The 18,191-nt window shown below is 40.7% G+C and overlaps 1 protein-coding gene across 2 annotated transcripts in view; it reads left to right on the forward strand.

Annotated features, from left to right (window-relative positions):
* The window catches only part of LOC111141440 (synaptosome associated protein 25), an 84,055-nt gene that overhangs the window by 42,198 nt on the left and 23,666 nt on the right, over positions 1-18,191 (forward strand). Inside the window, exons 2-3 of one of the 2 annotated variants that reach the window (XM_022493998.1) lie at positions 13,073-13,208; positions 15,129-15,170. In XM_022493998.1, the coding sequence (XP_022349706.1) occupies positions 13,137-13,208; positions 15,129-15,170 (114 nt within the window). In that variant the 5' untranslated portion in view covers positions 13,073-13,136. Of the gene's footprint in view, positions 1-13,072; positions 13,209-15,128; positions 15,171-18,191 lie in introns of those variants that run through there. The other variant, XM_022493999.1, reaches the window with a different exon arrangement.

Genomic DNA, 18,191 nt, shown 5'->3' on the forward strand with positions numbered 1-18,191 from the left:
AAACAAAAACCAAGCTGATGCCGCCTACCCACCATGCTGTTCTTATGCCCAGAATAGCTCAGGGAAGGGTCTCATCGGGGAAGTCAGACTTTTCTTTTGCAAAAAAACCAGATCGGGACTGTATTTCTTTATATACCAAGATGTACAGACACAGAATCCCATGTAGAAATGGGGCAGGGTGCAGTGGTTTGGAAAATAAGGAAGCTGAGTTTGAAAGGCACCACGTGGTAATGGTGGTCATTGGCTGCCCCTGGAGAGACTGGGGAAACAGCGACATATCTGTGAGCTGTTCACATGAGATGGTTCTTAAGGCAAATTTTCCTGGGAGGAATGGATTCATAGTGTTTAACCTAGCCCGTTCTGTGCCATCAGATATTGAGAAGAACTTGGTGGGGAGAAAAGGAGGCTGCCTTTTCTCAGATCACAATAGCCACATATTTGCCTTTCTAGATGGTTTTATTGTAGAATTATCAGAGTTTCCCACTGGACACTTGCAAAGCCCTTTAGTGCTACACAAAGCTATACATGAATCCTCCCATTCTATCGGACATAAGAAGGACCTGTTGTGGTAGATGAGGCAAATTATAGCCCCATCTTCATCTGTGTCCTTCCATAGGTGGTATGAATGGCAGTCAGCATTTTTACAAGCAACCAAAAAGGTTTAGATGCAAGGAGACCTTAGACCATGCTACAGAAAAGTGCTGTCGTGAGCACTATGACTTATCAGTGAGCCGGATCATGGTCGTAAAATGGAAAGAAGGTGGTAAATCCATTTATTTATGAGCACCTTGTTCTTCATATTTGAAAGATTTTTTTTTATTCAACTAAGCAATTGTTAAAATCAGTAGTGCCCACTATGAAGAGAGAAGGAAGTTGAATTTCCTGCACAAGAATATCCAACATAGAAGAATATGGAACTGAGTCCAGTCCACACTTTGAAGAACTTATATAACCATGAACATAGATTTAAGAACTGGCCATTTTTAATTACAGAAATATAAATAGAACCTTGCTAAAAATTGTGATTTCCTCTGATCCTTAGTTTGGCATTAAGACACATAATTTAATTATTAACATTTTCAGAGGAAGCATTTATCAGAACTGTCCAGCTCTAATCATCTTAAATGAGTCTTAGCCTTCATGGACTCTTTCTTTCTTTTTTTTTTTTTTAAGATTTTATTTATTTATTTGGAAGACAGATCACAAGCAGGCGGAGCCGGCGGGAAGCAGGCTCCCTGCTGAGCAGAGAGCCCAATGTGGGGCTCAACCCCAGGACCCTGAGATCATGCCCCGAGCCAAAGGTACAGGCCCAACCCACTGAGCCACCCAGGCACCCCCATGGACTCTTATTTGAAGGAAAGTCTCCATGTGCTTTTCTGATAAGCATCTACCCTTTGTTATCTGAAGGAAAGACTGTCTCATGGAAATTAGCCAGTGTGGCCATCCTTTGAGTACAGGACACTGTTGGGGGACATTTGGAACCCATGGTCCATGGAGCTTTCCATCTGCTGGGAAGCAAATGCTGCTGAAAGTCTGCAGGTCATGTAGAATGGGGACAAATTGGAATCATGGGATTTGGTGCAGCAGTGGAAGCACAGACAGGCCCAGAGTCTGGCTCCCCCAAAGTCTGGCTCCTGCTCTGGGGACTTCTCAGCCTCTCCCACTGACCTTCTGATATTGGCTGGTTATTGAGTCAACTTGTACTTCATCTTTTCTTGTTTAATATGTAGATAACATGGTTTGGGGCAGCACTTCTCAAACTTCTGCTACTTGATGACCTTGTTCAGAAGGTGATCTCATTCAGGAGGTCTGGAGTGGAGACTATGATCCTGCATTTCTTTTTTTTTTTCTTCTTAAGATTTTATTTACATATTTGAGAGAGTGCATAAGCAGGTGGGGGGAGGGGAAGAGAGACAGAGGGAGAAGCCGACTCCCCGCAAAACAGGGAGCCAATGCGGGGCTCCATCTCAGGACCCGGGGATCATGACCTCAGCCAAAGGCAGACACTAACAGACTGAACCACCCAGGCACCACTATGATTCTGCATTTCTAACAAGCTCCCACGTGAAGCTGATGCGGTTTGTCTGGGGACTGCCATTGGAGTAGCAAAGGTTTGGGGATTCCTATATAACCCCCCCCAGCTTTATATAGATTTCTTAGCACATAGCAAGTTCTCAGTAAATGATGATTATTATGTATAATATTTAGACAACAAGAGTTATAATGACATAGAATGTTGGAATAAATGCAGCTGATTTTTCTTATTTGAGAAAGGCTGGTTTGAACCTGGGTCAAATTCTGATTGTTCAGAGTAAATGATGCTCCTGATGCACTTGAGGAATCTTGGGGACTTGTCTTAGCAGCCATAACTGCACTTCATTGTTCCCATAGAATGGGCACTTTGGGTCTTGTGGTTCCATTATCTTCAAGAAGAAATTCCATCCAGTAAAAATAATGGCACTAGGCTCATCCTTGATTGCATTCTCCTATCGTTGTAGTTGGGGAAAGAGATCTTGCCTCCAAACATATCCAAGTACAAGGTCCTTCTCGAGTGAGGACAAAAACCCAAAGAAAACAGGTGACTGCTCTACTGTTTGATTCTGAGTCATGAGCCATATGAGAGATCCCCCAACTTAGATGGGTGATGCCGCTTTGTTATTGCTGTTGTTTGGGTTTGTTTTAGAAGATGAAAGGAATAGGGCCAGTTCATTTATTCCTGACCCTTGAGTTTGACCAAGGTTGTGCAGCATAAATAATATAGTGAAGGGGAATAGGAGACACAGGCTTCCCATCATGGAATGAATAAGTCACGGGGATGAAAGGTACGGCATGGGTAGTCGGGGGTATGATTGTAGTGCCATGTGGTCACAGAGGGTAGTTATACTTGTGGTCAGCACTGTATAACTTACAGACTTGCCAAATTACTATGCCATACACCTGAAACTCATGTAACATAGGTGTCAACTGTACTTCAATCAATCAATCAATAATGTAGTGAAATGGTAGATGGGTGCAATTCTATTACTTAATATTCATAAAAGCTACAATTTATTATGAAACAGTAGTGATCATGGGACTATTATGTGACTATGCAGCTGCAAAATACAAAAAGCAAGAAATGGGCTGAAATGAAAGAAGAAATTGATAAAGCTACAGTAATGCCAGGGACTTAAACACATGGAAGTCAGTAGATCAAGTTGACTGAAGATTTCAGGGCGTTTGAATAACAGACCTGCCTTTTCAGCTTGATTTGACGTAGAGAGGTAGCAAGAGAGAGTCAGAGATAGAACAGACTTTCTTTTTACATATTTATTTATTTATTTATTTATCTATCTATCTATCTATCTATCTATCTATCTATTTTTAAGGTTTTATCCATTTACCTTACAGAGAGAGAGAGAACACAAGCAGGGGGAGCAGCAGAGATTAGAGGGTGAGGAAGAAGCAGGCTCCCCACTGAGCAGGGAGTCCGACATGAGGCTCAATCCCAGGACCCCTGGATCATGACCTGAGACCAAGACAGACGCTTAACTGACTGAGCCTCCCAGGCGTCCCTAGACTTTCTTTTTAAACACAAATCAAACATTACCAAAAATTGACCATGCACTGAAGTACAGAGGAAATCTCACTTGATTTCAAAAACCAAATCATATGGGCCACCTTCAATGACCATGATGAAAATAAAATTAGAAATGACAAGCAAAAAACCTCTAATATTTAATTTTTTTCTATTATTTAAATTTTAAAACCATACTTTCAAATAACTCTTGAGTTATTTCAAATTAAACTTGAAACAGAAGAAATGAGAATAGAGGAAATTAACATTCAAATTTAAAGCTATTTAGAAATAAATAACAAAGGCTGTACTATATTCCCAAATTTTTAGGATAGAGCCACAATAACACATAGAGAACAATCTTACAGCAATAAGTATGCTGTACCAAAAAAATGTGAAATAAATTAATCTCTTATCAATTCAAGAAGATATAAAGAGAACACAGTCACATCCTAGGAGGAAAAGAGAATTAAAATAAGCTAAAAACAGGGAGGGGAAGAACTGGAGAGTAAAAGAATAGGTAGAGATGACAAATGATTTCAAAAGCTGGGGTATCCTGAGATGTACCTGTCAAACCACTCTATGTTATTTTTCAGCATATAAATGAAACTGAAAATAAGATCGTTTTTAGTTTTTGATTAGAAGACAAAAATAACCACACAAAGTGCTTTCAGAATAAATACGCTTTGAAATTATACTTTTGAAAATGATCCAGGTTTCTGATATGAAATTTAGCTGTGTGGTTAATAGAGAATTACCTCTAAACATGTTTTCTAATCTGCAAAGTGGGGATAGTAATAGTATGTGCACCATATGGCATTGAAGGATCATGTAAATTATTATATGAAAAGCACTTGAAACAGGGTCCAGCAAAGAGCCCTCAGTACAGGTTAGTGCAATTTTATCAATAATTAAGGAGACTTGTCCAATTTAATTTATAAAGTTCCTTTGTTCTTCTCTGGGCTTGGTTGAACACAGTGAGTCTTTGATAAACTTTTGTTGAATTTTAAAGTGTATTTCCACCAGAAAGCAGGCAGGTTCTGCAGGAGGAGAAAGAGATGACCCTGAAAAGCCTTCATTCCAATTATCAGCAGTGTGAGAAGACACCAAGTTGTAGGTTTCAGCTTGGGGATGATTTCAGCTAGTAGGTGTTGATGTGTGTGGGTTTGTTGATTTGTTGTATTAATTAAAAGATAAAGCATGAAGAGAAATAGATGTCAGCTCATGGCATACTCTCCTTACATTTTTTTCCAATATGTTCCTACCCTATCATGCTTAGGTTAATGGCCAGTGTCCCCAGAATAATAGCTATCCATATCTCTAATATTAGCCATCCTTGTCTGCTAAAAACACACATCCCTTATTTCCATGCTCATCTCTTTTCCTGGGTCCTAATCCCATATTTGAGCCCCAGACTCTGCATGGAGAGAACAGCTTTAGCCTAGTGCATGAAAATAAGTAAGCCTCTTGACAAGGAAGTAAGGGTTTTCTCTGCCTTTTACTTGCCCCATGTCTAATGCTAGTCTCAAATAGACTTATGTGCCACATGAGAAAACAGAACTTTCCAAATTATACTTGACATCAAGGAATAGCAGCACCCTGCTTACTTTGTACCATGTACAGTGACAGCAACAGCTGCTCAGGTGTTTCTGTCTCTAATGCAGTCCAGTGCTGTTGCTGGGGCTGGGAACCTTGGCCTGGAGTTGGTCATGGGAGTTAGGAATCTCTGTGAGGTCTGCACAGGCATCCCAGGACCTTGTGGTGAATTACATGGATTAAATCTAATTTGTAGTCCTGAAACCCTGTAGAAATCATCAGTCAAAAGCAAATTCATGTTACATGTTAAATTAAAAAATGGTCCTGGGGCACCAGTTGGTTAAGCGTCCGACTTTTGGCTTTAGCTCAGGTCATGATCTCGGGGATTGGGATTGAGCCCCGCATTGGGCTCTGTGCTTGGTGCAGTCTGTTTAGAACTCTCTCTCCCTCTGCCCCTGTATGCTCTCTTTGTCTCTCTCTGTGTCTCTCAAATAAATAAATAAATCTTTAAAAAAATAAAGAAACAAAAAAATTAAAAAATGGCCCAGGAAATACAAACCCATTGCACGAGAAGGGGCTTCTTCAGACAAATATAGACAATGTGTCTTTCTACGAGAAATGTACAGTGCTCTGTGGGTATAAAGACTGAGCGGGAATGCTTTAAGGATTTTTTGTTTAACTTGATTTAACCCAGGGATCAGCCCATGTTTTCTGTATAACACCAGAGAGTAAATATTTTCAACATTGAGAGACACATGGTCTCTTGCCACCACCCAGCTCTGCCTTTGTAGCCTGAAAGGACCATTGACATCAGGGAACCCAATGGACATGGGTATGTCCATAAAACTGTATTTATAGACCCTAAAACTTGAATTTTTTAAAAAAAGATTTTATTTATTTAACGGGGAACCTGGGTGGCCCAGTGGTTAAGGGTCTGCCTTCGGCTCAGGTCATGATCCTAGGGTCCTGTGATCGATCCCCGAGTTGGGCTCCCTCCTCAGCTGGAAGCCTGCTTCTCCCTCTCTTGCTTCCTCTACTTGTGTTCCTTCTCTCACTGTTTCTCTCTTTCCAATAAATAAATAAAATCTTTTTTAAAAAATTAAAATATTTTATTTATTTATTGGAGAGAGAGACAGAAAGAGAGAGGCAGAGGGAGAAGCAGGCTCCCCACTGAGCAGGTAACCTGATGCGAGACTCCATCGCAGGACCCCGGGATCATGACCTGAGCCAAAGGCAGATGCTTAACCGTTTGAGCCACCCAGGTGCCCTAAAACTTGAATTTTATACTCTTTTTACATGTATAAGTTATGCTTCTTTGAGTCTTTTTAACCATTTAAAATATAAAATCGTCCTTGTATACAGCCAGTACAAAAATAGGCAATGAACTGGATTTGGCCATAATTCCCTGAAGCCCCTGGTTGAGCCTCTGGTCTCCCCCAGAGTCTGGATACCTGCAGAACCTGCCCGCTCCCCGCTCACCCAGTGACACTCACTAACACTCCAGGAGATAGTGTCCTAGGTATCAGAACTGTGCAAAAGTGCTGTCTGTGGGCCAGTGACAGCAGCATCACCTGGGACTTGTTGGGAATGCAGAATCTGGGAACCCATCTCGGACCAACTGATTCAAAATTTCTGAGCATGGAACCTAGCAGTCTGTTTTAACCAGGTTTTGAGAGACTCTGAAGCCTGCTGAAGTTTTAGAAGCACTGCCCTAGACCACACCTGGAAAACTGCTGACTTGGGAACATTAAATGCCACCTGTGTGTGGTGGGGGGAGGTGCATCAGAACAGCGCGTTCATTCACTCAACAAATCAGTTAACATGAATTAAACACCTACTAGGGGCCAGATCCTTTACTAAACACCGGTGGTTTGAGATAATAGGATACTGTTGGACCCTTAACAGAATGGGAGATTATCTTATAGCAGAGGCCCAAGGAATAGTTTGGAGTGGCTCTGTTCCTAATTCATTTAACTGAGCAGCAGGCTTTGTTGGCCTGGACCGCACCATTAGCCCAAGTGACATGCAAGATGAAGGTTCAGTGTGCTAATAATATGAGTGACTGTGCTATGCCACCTGGACACTAAAAGCCATTTCACTAGGACCATCCTTTCAGCTGATCTGTTTGGGGTTCATCAACATCAGTAGGCCTCTTCAGGTGCTATCTCTTAGGTTAGTGTGCCTGGGTTTGGGGCTTATGGGGCAAATTTATCAAACACTAGCATTACATATCCCAACAGAGGATCTGGAGACATACCCCATGCCTGCTCTCCCTCTAGTCTTTTCAGGGATGTGGACGCTGCTTTTTCAGCTTGAAAATGCTGTGCACTTGAGATCGTTATGTGCATTGGCCCTCCTCCCAGATCAGACATCCCTCACATCTTAGAGCAGGACTAAGGTGTGGGAGCTCCTGGGGAGACCGTGGAAGGGTCACACACCAACAGCCCATCAGCCAGATGGGTCACACACACACACCAACAGCCCATCAGCCAGATCCTTGTCAGCTGTTGTCAACTTGAAGCTGGGGCAGGGTCGGGGGCGGGGAGGGCCCTACAGCTCTTTTTCAGGGGTTGAGAATAGCAACTTTGGAAGGAAATTGCCAAGGAAACCCATGAGACCTGAGTGTGTGTGTGTGTGTGTGTGTGTGTGTGTGTGTGTGTGTGTGTGTGTGTGTGAAAGAGAGAGAGAAAGAGACAGACAGAGACAAAGGAAGAGCAAGAGAGAGCACCTTCGGGAAATAGACCTGGAAGAGAGAACTAGCAATCATACTCTAGTTTGGAAAAAACAGGACCCGCCTTCTAATAAACTAACTTATTAGGAGGAAAGGCCAGTTGCTTGCTTAGAGTGAACGAAGATGATCCCCCAAGGAACCCAGCAGCAAAATACAAAGATAGAGAACAGGGAGAGAAGATGCTTTCATTTGTCTCCACATGGCAATCCTGTGAGAGGTGTTGCTTCAGGACTGCAGGCTCGGGCACTCTGCTGGTTTCCCTGGTTTCAGGGTGCTGCAGGGCTCGGCACCACAGCAACGTGCCTCCTGGCCAGCCGTTAGAAAGGAAAGCTAGTTAACAAATACTGGATTTCCTCCACTCTTTGCAAAAGGGTACAGGCTTATCCCAAACAAGCAAGGCTTTCCGAATATGAAGCCCCCAGGTCATTACGAACAAGGTTGATCAGAACTTTCTATGATATATTCCCCTCATCTCTCCTACACTGTTGGTAGGAATGCAAGCTGATGCAGCCACTCTGGAAAACAGTGTGGAGGTTCCTCCAAAAGCTGAAAATGGAGCTACCCTATGACCCAGCAATCACACTGCTGGGTATTTACCCTAAAGATACAAGTGTAGTGATCTGAAGGATCACATGCATCCAGATGTTTATAGCAGCAATATCCACAATAGTCAAACTATGGAAAGCATCTAGGTTCCTTCCTAGATGTCCATCAGCAGATAAATGGGTAATAAGATGTGGTATATATATACAATGGAATACTATGCAGCCATCAAAAAAACCCAAAATCTTGCCATTTACAATGACATGGATGGAACTAAAGGGTATTATGCTAAGCAAAATAAGTCAATCAAAGACAATTATCATATGATCTCTCTGATATGAAGGATTTGAGAGTCAGGGCAGGGGGTTGCGGGGGGGGGGGGGGGGGAGGAAGGGAAAAAATGGAACAAGATGAGACCGGGGAGGAAGGCAAACTGTAAGAGACTCAATCTCAGGAAACAAACTGAGAGTTGCTGGAGGTAAGTGGGGTGGGAGGGATAGGGTGGCTGGGTTATGGACATTGGGGAGGGGATGTGCTATGGTAAGTTTTGTGAATTGTGTAAGTCTGACGATTCACAGATCTGTACCCCTGAAGCAAATAATACATTATATGTTAGTAAAAAATAAAAATTAAAAAATAAAAGTCTCTCCCCAAGGGAAAAAATTTTTTTTAAATAAAAGTAAAAAATATATACTATATTCCTCTTGGAAAGCCTATGACACTAGGATTATGTGCTCTGTTGAAAAAAACTGAGGCTCAGAGATGGTGATAAACTTGCCCAGAGTGAGCCAGCAACCTAGTGCCAGAGTCAACCATCTATGCAAGCTTTTGTCCACTCCACTAAGCTAGGGCTCATAATCTACTCCACATTTCCGTGGATGCACCATTTATTCTGAGGGGTAGATCCCAGCCACCCAGAAGAACACAGGAATTTTGTTTCTGCCTAGTTCAAGGTTCAGAAATGGCTTAATGTAAATTCCTTCCAGTTTCTGCTTTCTAGATCCCTAATTTCCAAAGTGCAGACCTGTATTTAAGTAAAACACAAAGCATATAAAGCTCTATATCATGAGTACATATTATGGTGGCCAGAACTGGTGTTCCAAAATTACCTGGTTCAGGACACCTGGGTGGCTCAGTTGGTTAAGCATGGCACTCTTTATTTCAGCTCAGGTCATGATCCCAGGGTCCTGGGATGGAGCCCCACATGGGACTCCCTACTCAGAGGGAAGCCTGCTTCTCCCTCTCCAGCTCCCCTTGCTTGTATTCCATCTCTCACTGTCTCTCTCTCTCTCTCTCTCTCTGTCAAATAAATAAATAAAAATCTTAAAAAAAATAAAAATAAAAATCAATGGGCTCATGGTATGATGCTCTACCGACATTTTAAATGGCCGCACACAGAACTAACCTAATATAAGCTTACTACCTTTTTTTTATAAAAAATGCTGGTAAGTAGAAGGTAGTTCTGAAGCTTTTTCCTTCTTTTTTTTTTTTTTTTACTATGATTCCACATTTGTCACTTTGCCCAAGAACCACTGGGTATAAAAGAACTGTGAAATCTATTATCTCCAGAGAAGGTTCACTCTAGGACTCCTCCTATTGAGGAACCCTGAATAGTCTGAGTTACTTCATAAGAGTAATACATGTGGAAGAGTCTAATAATATGTGCGAAATTAAAATCCCAGAGGACTTTAACCTTAACTGTTGAGAAAGCAGTATAGCAGCGGACCTAGGAGATGAGTTCATTGAGGCCCTGCCTCTGAGAACCTGATTATTTTTGATGAAGACTTTTCATTTTATTTTTGAAAAAAACAAAAACAAAAACAAAAACAAAACACCTTCTCCTACAAGTAATGATAACAATAATTATTAGAATAATAACTAAACATGGGGGCACTTGGGGGGCTCAGTCAGTTAAGCATCTGCCTTCTGGTCAGGTCATGATCCGGGGATCCTGGGATCGAGCCCTACATCAGGCTCCCTGCTCCTGTGGGGAGTCTGCTTCTCCTCCCTCTGCTCCTCTCCCCTGCCCATGCTCTCTCTTGTGCTCTCTCTTTCTCTCAAACAAATAAAGTCTTTAAAAAATGAATAATAATTAAACATCATATTGCTCCAAAGCCCTCAATCTAAGTTCCTTTCCCATCTTCAATTTTCAATAGAAGAACAAACACAGATATGTTTTTTGGTTGGGAATTCATGCTCCTGCACAGTATTTTTATTCCATCCTACGTTTCTTCTGGCCTGCCTTTGTTATTGTAACACCCACTGCTATAACAAAACAAAGTGCTCACCTTTTCAGTAGTGCAGGACAGTAGAAGTGCACTGTCCTTTCATATGAAAGTTCAGGTCTTCGTGGTTAACTCTCAACTTGCCTCCTTGCAGGGCTTCCAAGGGCCCAAGTTCTTGCTGTCTCATGGCCTGGCCATCCTCTAGGGCTCTGACTTTTTTGGCAGAGAGGGAAAGAGAGGACTCAGAAAGAATGCCTGCTTCTGAACGGCCTTAGCCTAGTAGGGATGCACATCATTTCCACTGTAACTCATGAGCCATCTCTACCAACTACACCACCTCCATTCAGGGAGAACTGGAAATGTAATTCCCAACTGGGCAGCCATTTCCCTATGACCATGCACTACCATGGAAGAGGGAGGGAAATTTCCAGTGCCCACTTGACCATCTCAGCCACAAAGCAAGAGCCCAGGCCTTCTACAGTTGTGCTACTCACAGAGAAGGTTTTAGTGTATCAAATATTTATCATCTCAAATCCTTCCTTGGGCTCTTTATCTTGTTACCTCTGATGGCCTTTCCTGGGGACATGACTTCCTCAGGGAGGCCTGCTGTGACCCATAGGCAGGTATGGTGTGACCCAAAAAATTAGTTTCACACTGAATAATTTAATTTCCTTATTTGACTCCCAAATTCCTAATTAAGCTGTTGCTCCATGACAACAGTGAATTTACCTGTCTCATTCATCACTGTATCTTTAGTGCCTAACACTGCCCTGGCATCTTAAAAATACTCAATAAATATTTGAGAAAGAAGGGAAGATGGAAGAAAGAAAGAAAGGAAAAAGGAAGAGGGGAATGGGGCTGGTTGGCTCCGGAGGGAGCTACCTGTAATTTGCATCATATGGGATTTCAGGTGTATAACCAAGAAAGGGCCGGTCACATTTCAGGGACAAGAATCCATCCCATCCCTTTCTGGAAAAATAGCTATGCATACTCACATAAGCCTTCTTGGCAACCTCTGATAAAAACTGAAGGAGACTAAAAATTTTCTGCCTTTAGCTCCCTTGTTGGGGAGGGAAAATTTACCTTTATCCTTCAAGATTCTTTTAGCTGGTCTTAGACTTAAACTGACATGAGACAGATTAACAGGAGAAAAATCAAATTTAATTATATGTAAATGGGGAATCCACATGGATATGAGTGCCAAAGGCAGTCAGGCAAAATGAGGTATATATGTCATCCTGAACTAAGGAGAAGAGGGTAGGAGTCTGGAACTTCAAAGGAAAGGAAAAAAATTCACAGGAAGATTAAAAAAGAGAAAATGGTTGGTAAACAAATGTTTGCTGGGCTATAGAGAATGCGACATAGGGAGGAATTGTAATAATCAGACTTTGCTAAATCCTTCTGTGTCTACCATCCCAAATTCTTGTCATACTGTAGTTATCTATGGTGCTTGCTCCTTTCCTGGAGGAGGTTCTCTATCTAAATTCTTGTAAGCACTTAGGGCCTGCCCTTAGCCTCTACAATCTAAATGCTTCTAAATGCGATGAATTATGACTCAACATCAAAAAGGAACAAACTATTAATACATGCTACAACACAATAAATTTCAAAATCATTATGCTAAGTAAAAAAAGAGACAAAAAATAGTAGAGACTGTATCATCCAATTATATAAAATTCTAAGAAATGCAAACTAATTTATAGTAACAGAAAGCAGGTAAGCAGTAGTCTCAACACAGGGGTAAGATGAGATGGGATGAGTGGGTGTGTAGGATTACAAAGAGTATGTAAAAACTTTGGGGGTGATGAATATGTTTTCCTAATTGTGGTCATGGTTTCCTGTGTGTGTACATATGTCAAAATTTTTCAAACTATACACTTCAAATATATGGGATTTATAATATGTCAATCATCCCTCAATAAAAGTCTTAAAAATAAAATAAAAATAGAAAATAAATGTGAGGTTAAAAGTATACTAACCCAGGGGGCACCTGGGTGGCTCAGTCATTAGGCATCTGCCTTTGGCTCAGGTTATGATCCCAGGGTCCTGGGATCGAGCCCCGCATCGGGCTCCCTGCTGGGCGGGGGGGCCTGCTTCTTCTTCTCCCACTCCTCCTGCTTGTGTTCCCTCTTTCACTGTGTCTCTCTCTGTCAAATAATAAATAAAATCTTAAAAAAAAAAAAAAGTATACTAACCCAGAACCACATCCCTCGACACCACCATTCCAAACTCTTGGGTGGTGTGTCTTAAAAATGCTTCATATGTAGATAGGTATCTGTGTCCATTGTAAAGCTGGCAAGTATGCATTTACAATGCACCTTTTAGAGAAATAGCAAGATTCTATTGAACCCTGCGTATGGCTTCTGTCTTTCAGAAGATGACTGAGTCATGGAGACAGAGTGTAGGCTATTTAGCTCTCCTATTTGCACATACTACACGCACTTACATAAACTCTCACATGTTCAAATCTGCTTTTTCTAGGTTCTGTGTCCAAAGCCATCACTGACCCCCAGGCCAAGGACCCAGCCACCCCCCCACCATTACCATGGCCGAAGACGCGGACATGCGCAATGAGCTGGAGGAGATGCAGCGACGGGCTGACCAGCTGGCTGATGAGGTGAGGAATGGGACATGAGAAAGGAGCAAAACATGGGGACCTGAGTAGTTTGTCTCTTATTCAGGTTCAGGTGGAAAAGATCTACTAACATCTCAATTTTAAAAATGGAGGAGTAGGACTCTGATTTTCTATACACCTGACACCTCTACAGATAGGAATGGGTGGATAAACCTACATATAACTAATGTCTTAGCCTAAACTCCCAATTCCTAGAAATCTAGAGAAGTCAAGATCCTCTAAGAAAAGCTGTCTTTGGCTGTCTGGAGCTGGCCTGATTCTGAGAGCTGATTGTTACATTTTCCAGAATCTTTCAAGCTGGTGTTAAAATTGACTTATACAAATTGATAATTAAGTAGATTATATTAAAAACCAAGGGCCATAAATACTCAAAACTCAATCAGTTTTTAAATATTTCCCTATTACCTATGTTCTCAAAGTTCTTGACTTGTGTTAGACCTATAGTGCAGGAATGCCATATAACAGCGTGTTATTGTACATCTTCCCAAATTCACCTTCAGGGATGCCATGCTGTAGTCAAAAATCAGACAGGTTAAGGATGTTTATAGCACAGGAATCTGCAAATGCTCCAAATCAGGATTTGATTAACTGTTTTGTTGACTGTCTAGACTTAAGTGGAGAAAATATTAATAACATAGATTGAACTTCAAAGTGTGCATGTCTCTAGCCATTATTCTTTAATTAACTCAAAAAAATGGAGAAAATCCAGTATTTGAAAATTATTTTCTCTTCAACAAAGAAGTCACTTGCATCATTGACAAACTAGCAAAGTCCCAACATTTCTTCATTGTCTCACTTTTCTCTTACTCATTAATGCAAATGAAAATATCAACCGACATTCATGTCAGAACTACACTTGTTCTTTGCATGCTTAGCAATGGACACAAGAGTTCAGCAAAACTTGACAAAAGCTTTCTGTGAGAATCAATTCGCTACATGAAATTTATAATAAAGGGCTTTGTGTATTGTATTATCTATAAATTTTATGCTCTTCATCCCTTCTATCAGGAAAATATAAGTTTAAATAACAACTATACATATATGTATATTCATGTCTGTTTCATATTCACATATTCATATTCATCTATTTTAGCATTTACCAGCATACCACTGCTTATAGCCATTTTATTTCAACAAGCAGCCTTCTGACAGCTCTTCCAGGAAACTTAACATTCTTCCTGCTCCTGCAGAATCTAGTCCAAAATAAGTTTGTCACTTAAAAGCAAAACCTTGAGAAATCACACTCGTTCTGGAGTCTAGTAGTTAGTTTCAAAGGAACTGAGAAAAAAGTGACAATGATGTGCCTGAGGGACCAGTGCTGACTTCAGACTTTCCATCTCACTTTGTCTTATCTAAGGCTGAAGATAATTATTATAGCTGTCTCCTATGGGCTGGTTATTTCAAACATGCTTGATTTTTTTTTTCACCCTAAGGCGACAGCTTAATTTATATTGATAAGAACTTCCAATTGTGTTTCTAGGAGCTTTATAAGAAACTTGATGTTAGAGTCATCTCAATTCATGAGAAATTATGTTTGTGTTTAAAATTCAATATTCCTGGTCCAAGGAGGCCAAATTAATCCTCTGAGTATTTGAGATAATTTTTCATGCATCCTGCACATGCAAAATTATCTTTTCCAGATTAGTTTGTCTTTGATATCAAGATCAGCTTCATCATATGGTTTTGATTTTAGAAGATCAGCTTTAATGTAATTGCTTTAGGGAATCTTATTATGTAGAAAGACTGATAGGAAATAGATTGAAAATGTGTTCAGCTACAAACTTAAAAGAATACGTGATAGTAACCCTTTGTGTGTGTGTCTCAAGTGAAGAGAATAGTTTAGATTTTCCAAGACCTCTGATTCCTGCATTCATAATGTTTTGTTTTTTTTTTTAATCTCAGTCACTGGAAAGCACCCGTCGTATGCTGCAACTGGTTGAAGAGGTAAGGAGTGGCCATATTTCAAAATAAACTAATCCCTTTTGCTGGCATATTCTTTTCCTAGACCCTACTGCCTTTTCCTAGGCCATGATCCCATTGATTCCATTGATTCTATTATAGCCTACCTGGAATTCACATTAATGAAGGAGATGTCAGGAAGCCATCAAAGGATCCTCTCTCCCTCCCAGCCCTGGCTACCTTTATAGTCTGGGAAGTAGAGAAGGATGGTATTTCCAAGTAAATGCTCCTAAGAAATCATAGAACATTGAATCACTTTAAGCAAATATAAAGTCATTACTTACATAAAAACTTCATTTGTAATGATTTTGATGCCTCTAAGTCACATCTAATCTTGACATTCTGTTTTGACTTAGCCACACATATGACTTTTAAAAATATATATCCCCATAGACACAACGTTTTCAGAAATTGTAATATTGAGAGTCAGGCACTAAAATTCATGAAGTAATAGGAAAATTCTTTGATAAGAGGAATTTCAAGGCCATAACACAAATATAGAAGCTCTTTTATATTCCCGACTCTGGATTGAACATCCATTTGCGAGGCATCGTTAATGAATCCCAAACTACTTTTAAATGGGTAAAATAGGGCAGATAGCAATAATGGAATCAAAAGGGCATTTACAATAAACCTTGCTCATTCCAGTTGGGGAGAGCAGTAGTCAACCAGGAAGAATAAGTGGATTAATTGAACTTGCCCATTGGGAGAGATGAAGTGGAAAAAGAATGGGATGGGCTATATTTATCTTAACTGAATAAAACAAGCCTAATAGTTTTTATTCAGTGAAATGCTATTTTAGCTATGCTTTAAAACTGCTTATCAATTCATGTGTGGTTATCATTTTTAGAGATCTTGCGTGTTCTCGAGCAGAATGATTAAATGAGCCTACTTGCCTCATGCTACTGTAAATTGCTATGCAATGACATGAAAGGAAAGAAAGATCAATGTTATAAGGCTAACCGGAAGTTTGGCTGTCCCTCAAGCGAGGGAAGTCAACATCTTCCTTTATTTCTGCAGCTTCAGCTTCATATCCAGAAATGAAATATTGGCTAAACGTGACTTGCCACAAGAGTAGTGGGGAGAAGGGGGCACCATGAGCTCCCCAGGACACAAGGGAAGGATGGGAGGTACACTTAATGAAACCTGTTATCACAAAAAATGAGTATTTGAGCCTGCCATGTATCACAAATTGGCTCCCACAGGAAGGCAGGCCAACACAGCAGCCCTTGGCAGCCCAGAAAGCAGCTTTCCTTCTCTAAATGAAGAGAAATGTTGTTGTTGCTCTATTCTGGGAACAGTCATGCAGAAATACTTGAGGACCCCCAAGAAGGAGGCAGGTATTCAAAATCTGAGTGCTGGCAAGGCTTTCAGAGTTGGCTTATTGTCCCTCAGCCCATAATGAGAACAAACAAAAGGAGCAAATCTTCTTAACATTCCCACGTGAGTTCTCACGTTGACCTGAAGGGAACCCACGTGTCAGCTGACATAATTATGTTATATGTCTTTATGACCTTCAACCATAGACTCCAGGCTCATTTTTCATTTTCATTTATGTGTGTGCCCACGTGAAGTAAATTTCTAAAATATCAGAACTATCACCATTAGGTCCACCCGTGCAGTGTTGAAACCCTACTTAGAACGTGGAAAGTGGTGGAGCAAATGCATTAGGATGCATTACTTTGAACTGGTCCCTCATCCATCAGAGTCTTTGGGCCAATGAACTTCTTTTTTGCCTCTTCTTAAATGGCAGACAGTGTCGACCAGTCTTGAGTAAGCGGTGTTTGTTCTAATTTATTCTGGGGGAGGAGAAACTCTCAAAAGCTCTATTGATTGAAGTAGGATACTTGAATTATACATTTTTGTTTCTCCTGAAGGATTTCTTGATCAAGCATGAGGTCGCATCTTAGAACAAGGGGTGAAACAGATGGAAGCTAGTTCCTACCTCTCATAAATGGGAAGACGCTATTAGACTTTGTAGCCTTAGGAACTTATGAGCAAGGCATTATTAGCATAGGTTGATTGCTTTTACTTCCCCCTGGGTTATTTTATATTGATGATCAAATACCCCTTAGGTTTAGGGCATTGGTTATTCAGAAGGTAGTCTTCTTTTCAATCAAAAAAGAAATTCTCTTTAAAGGAATCAGCATTAAATATTCATTAAGGGCAGAAATCATTTGGCAAATATGAGCACTGAAATACCAGGATCTTGCCCAGGATCCCAAGTGCTGTATCAGTGCTATATAATTTGAATTGAGCTGAATTCTTACTGAAATTTAGTCTCAAAGACGGGAAAGTATACTAAATTTGTAGAGTCTCCCTAAGGCAGACAATGCCAATTTCAGCTCAGTATAGGACTTTGTGCCAGTCCTCACAGACATGAGGGTGTAACAGAGTGGCAGGTATAGAAACTTGCTTTTTAATAGGTGCCATTATTGGCATCTCAAAGATAATGTAAAGTTTTACAGAAGTTAGTTGGGAAAGATCAGAAAAACTGGATACCACACATAGGCAAAACGATTAGAAATCATATAGTACTTGGTTCCCAGTTTTGAGTTGCCCATTGGCTCTTTTGATGGCTGCACTTCAACAAATGTGTATGGAAGGTCTCCCTTTGGGGGCAAGAGGGAAGATATAAATTGGTATCATGCGGGAAAACAGGAATGAAAATAGCTCTCCAAAGTCAAGTCCTGTCTTTGGAGCATGTAATTAATTCTGGTAACAGAGTCATGAATGTTTTCTCAAGAAGGGAATATTTGGTCCAGACAAAAAAGTTGACTTTGTGGACACTACATACTGGGAATGAAGTCTACACATGAATGTCTTGGGCTATGAAAAGTCACCCCAGAAAGCCTCACTGCTTGAGGGCAGGCCAGACCAGAAGCACGACCTAGAGCTTTCACGGAGTAATAGTTACTGAGGTTCTTCAACATTGCATGGATGTTTTAAGCATATTTTCTTTTCATCCCAACTTATCTTTCAAGACACCTTGGTGATGAGAAGAGA

This window comes from Enhydra lutris, unplaced genomic scaffold (assembly GCF_002288905.1).
Source record: "Enhydra lutris kenyoni isolate GAN:26980312 unplaced genomic scaffold, ASM228890v2 scaffoldscaffold6, whole genome shotgun sequence".
Lineage (NCBI taxonomy): Eukaryota > Metazoa > Chordata > Mammalia > Carnivora > Mustelidae > Enhydra > Enhydra lutris.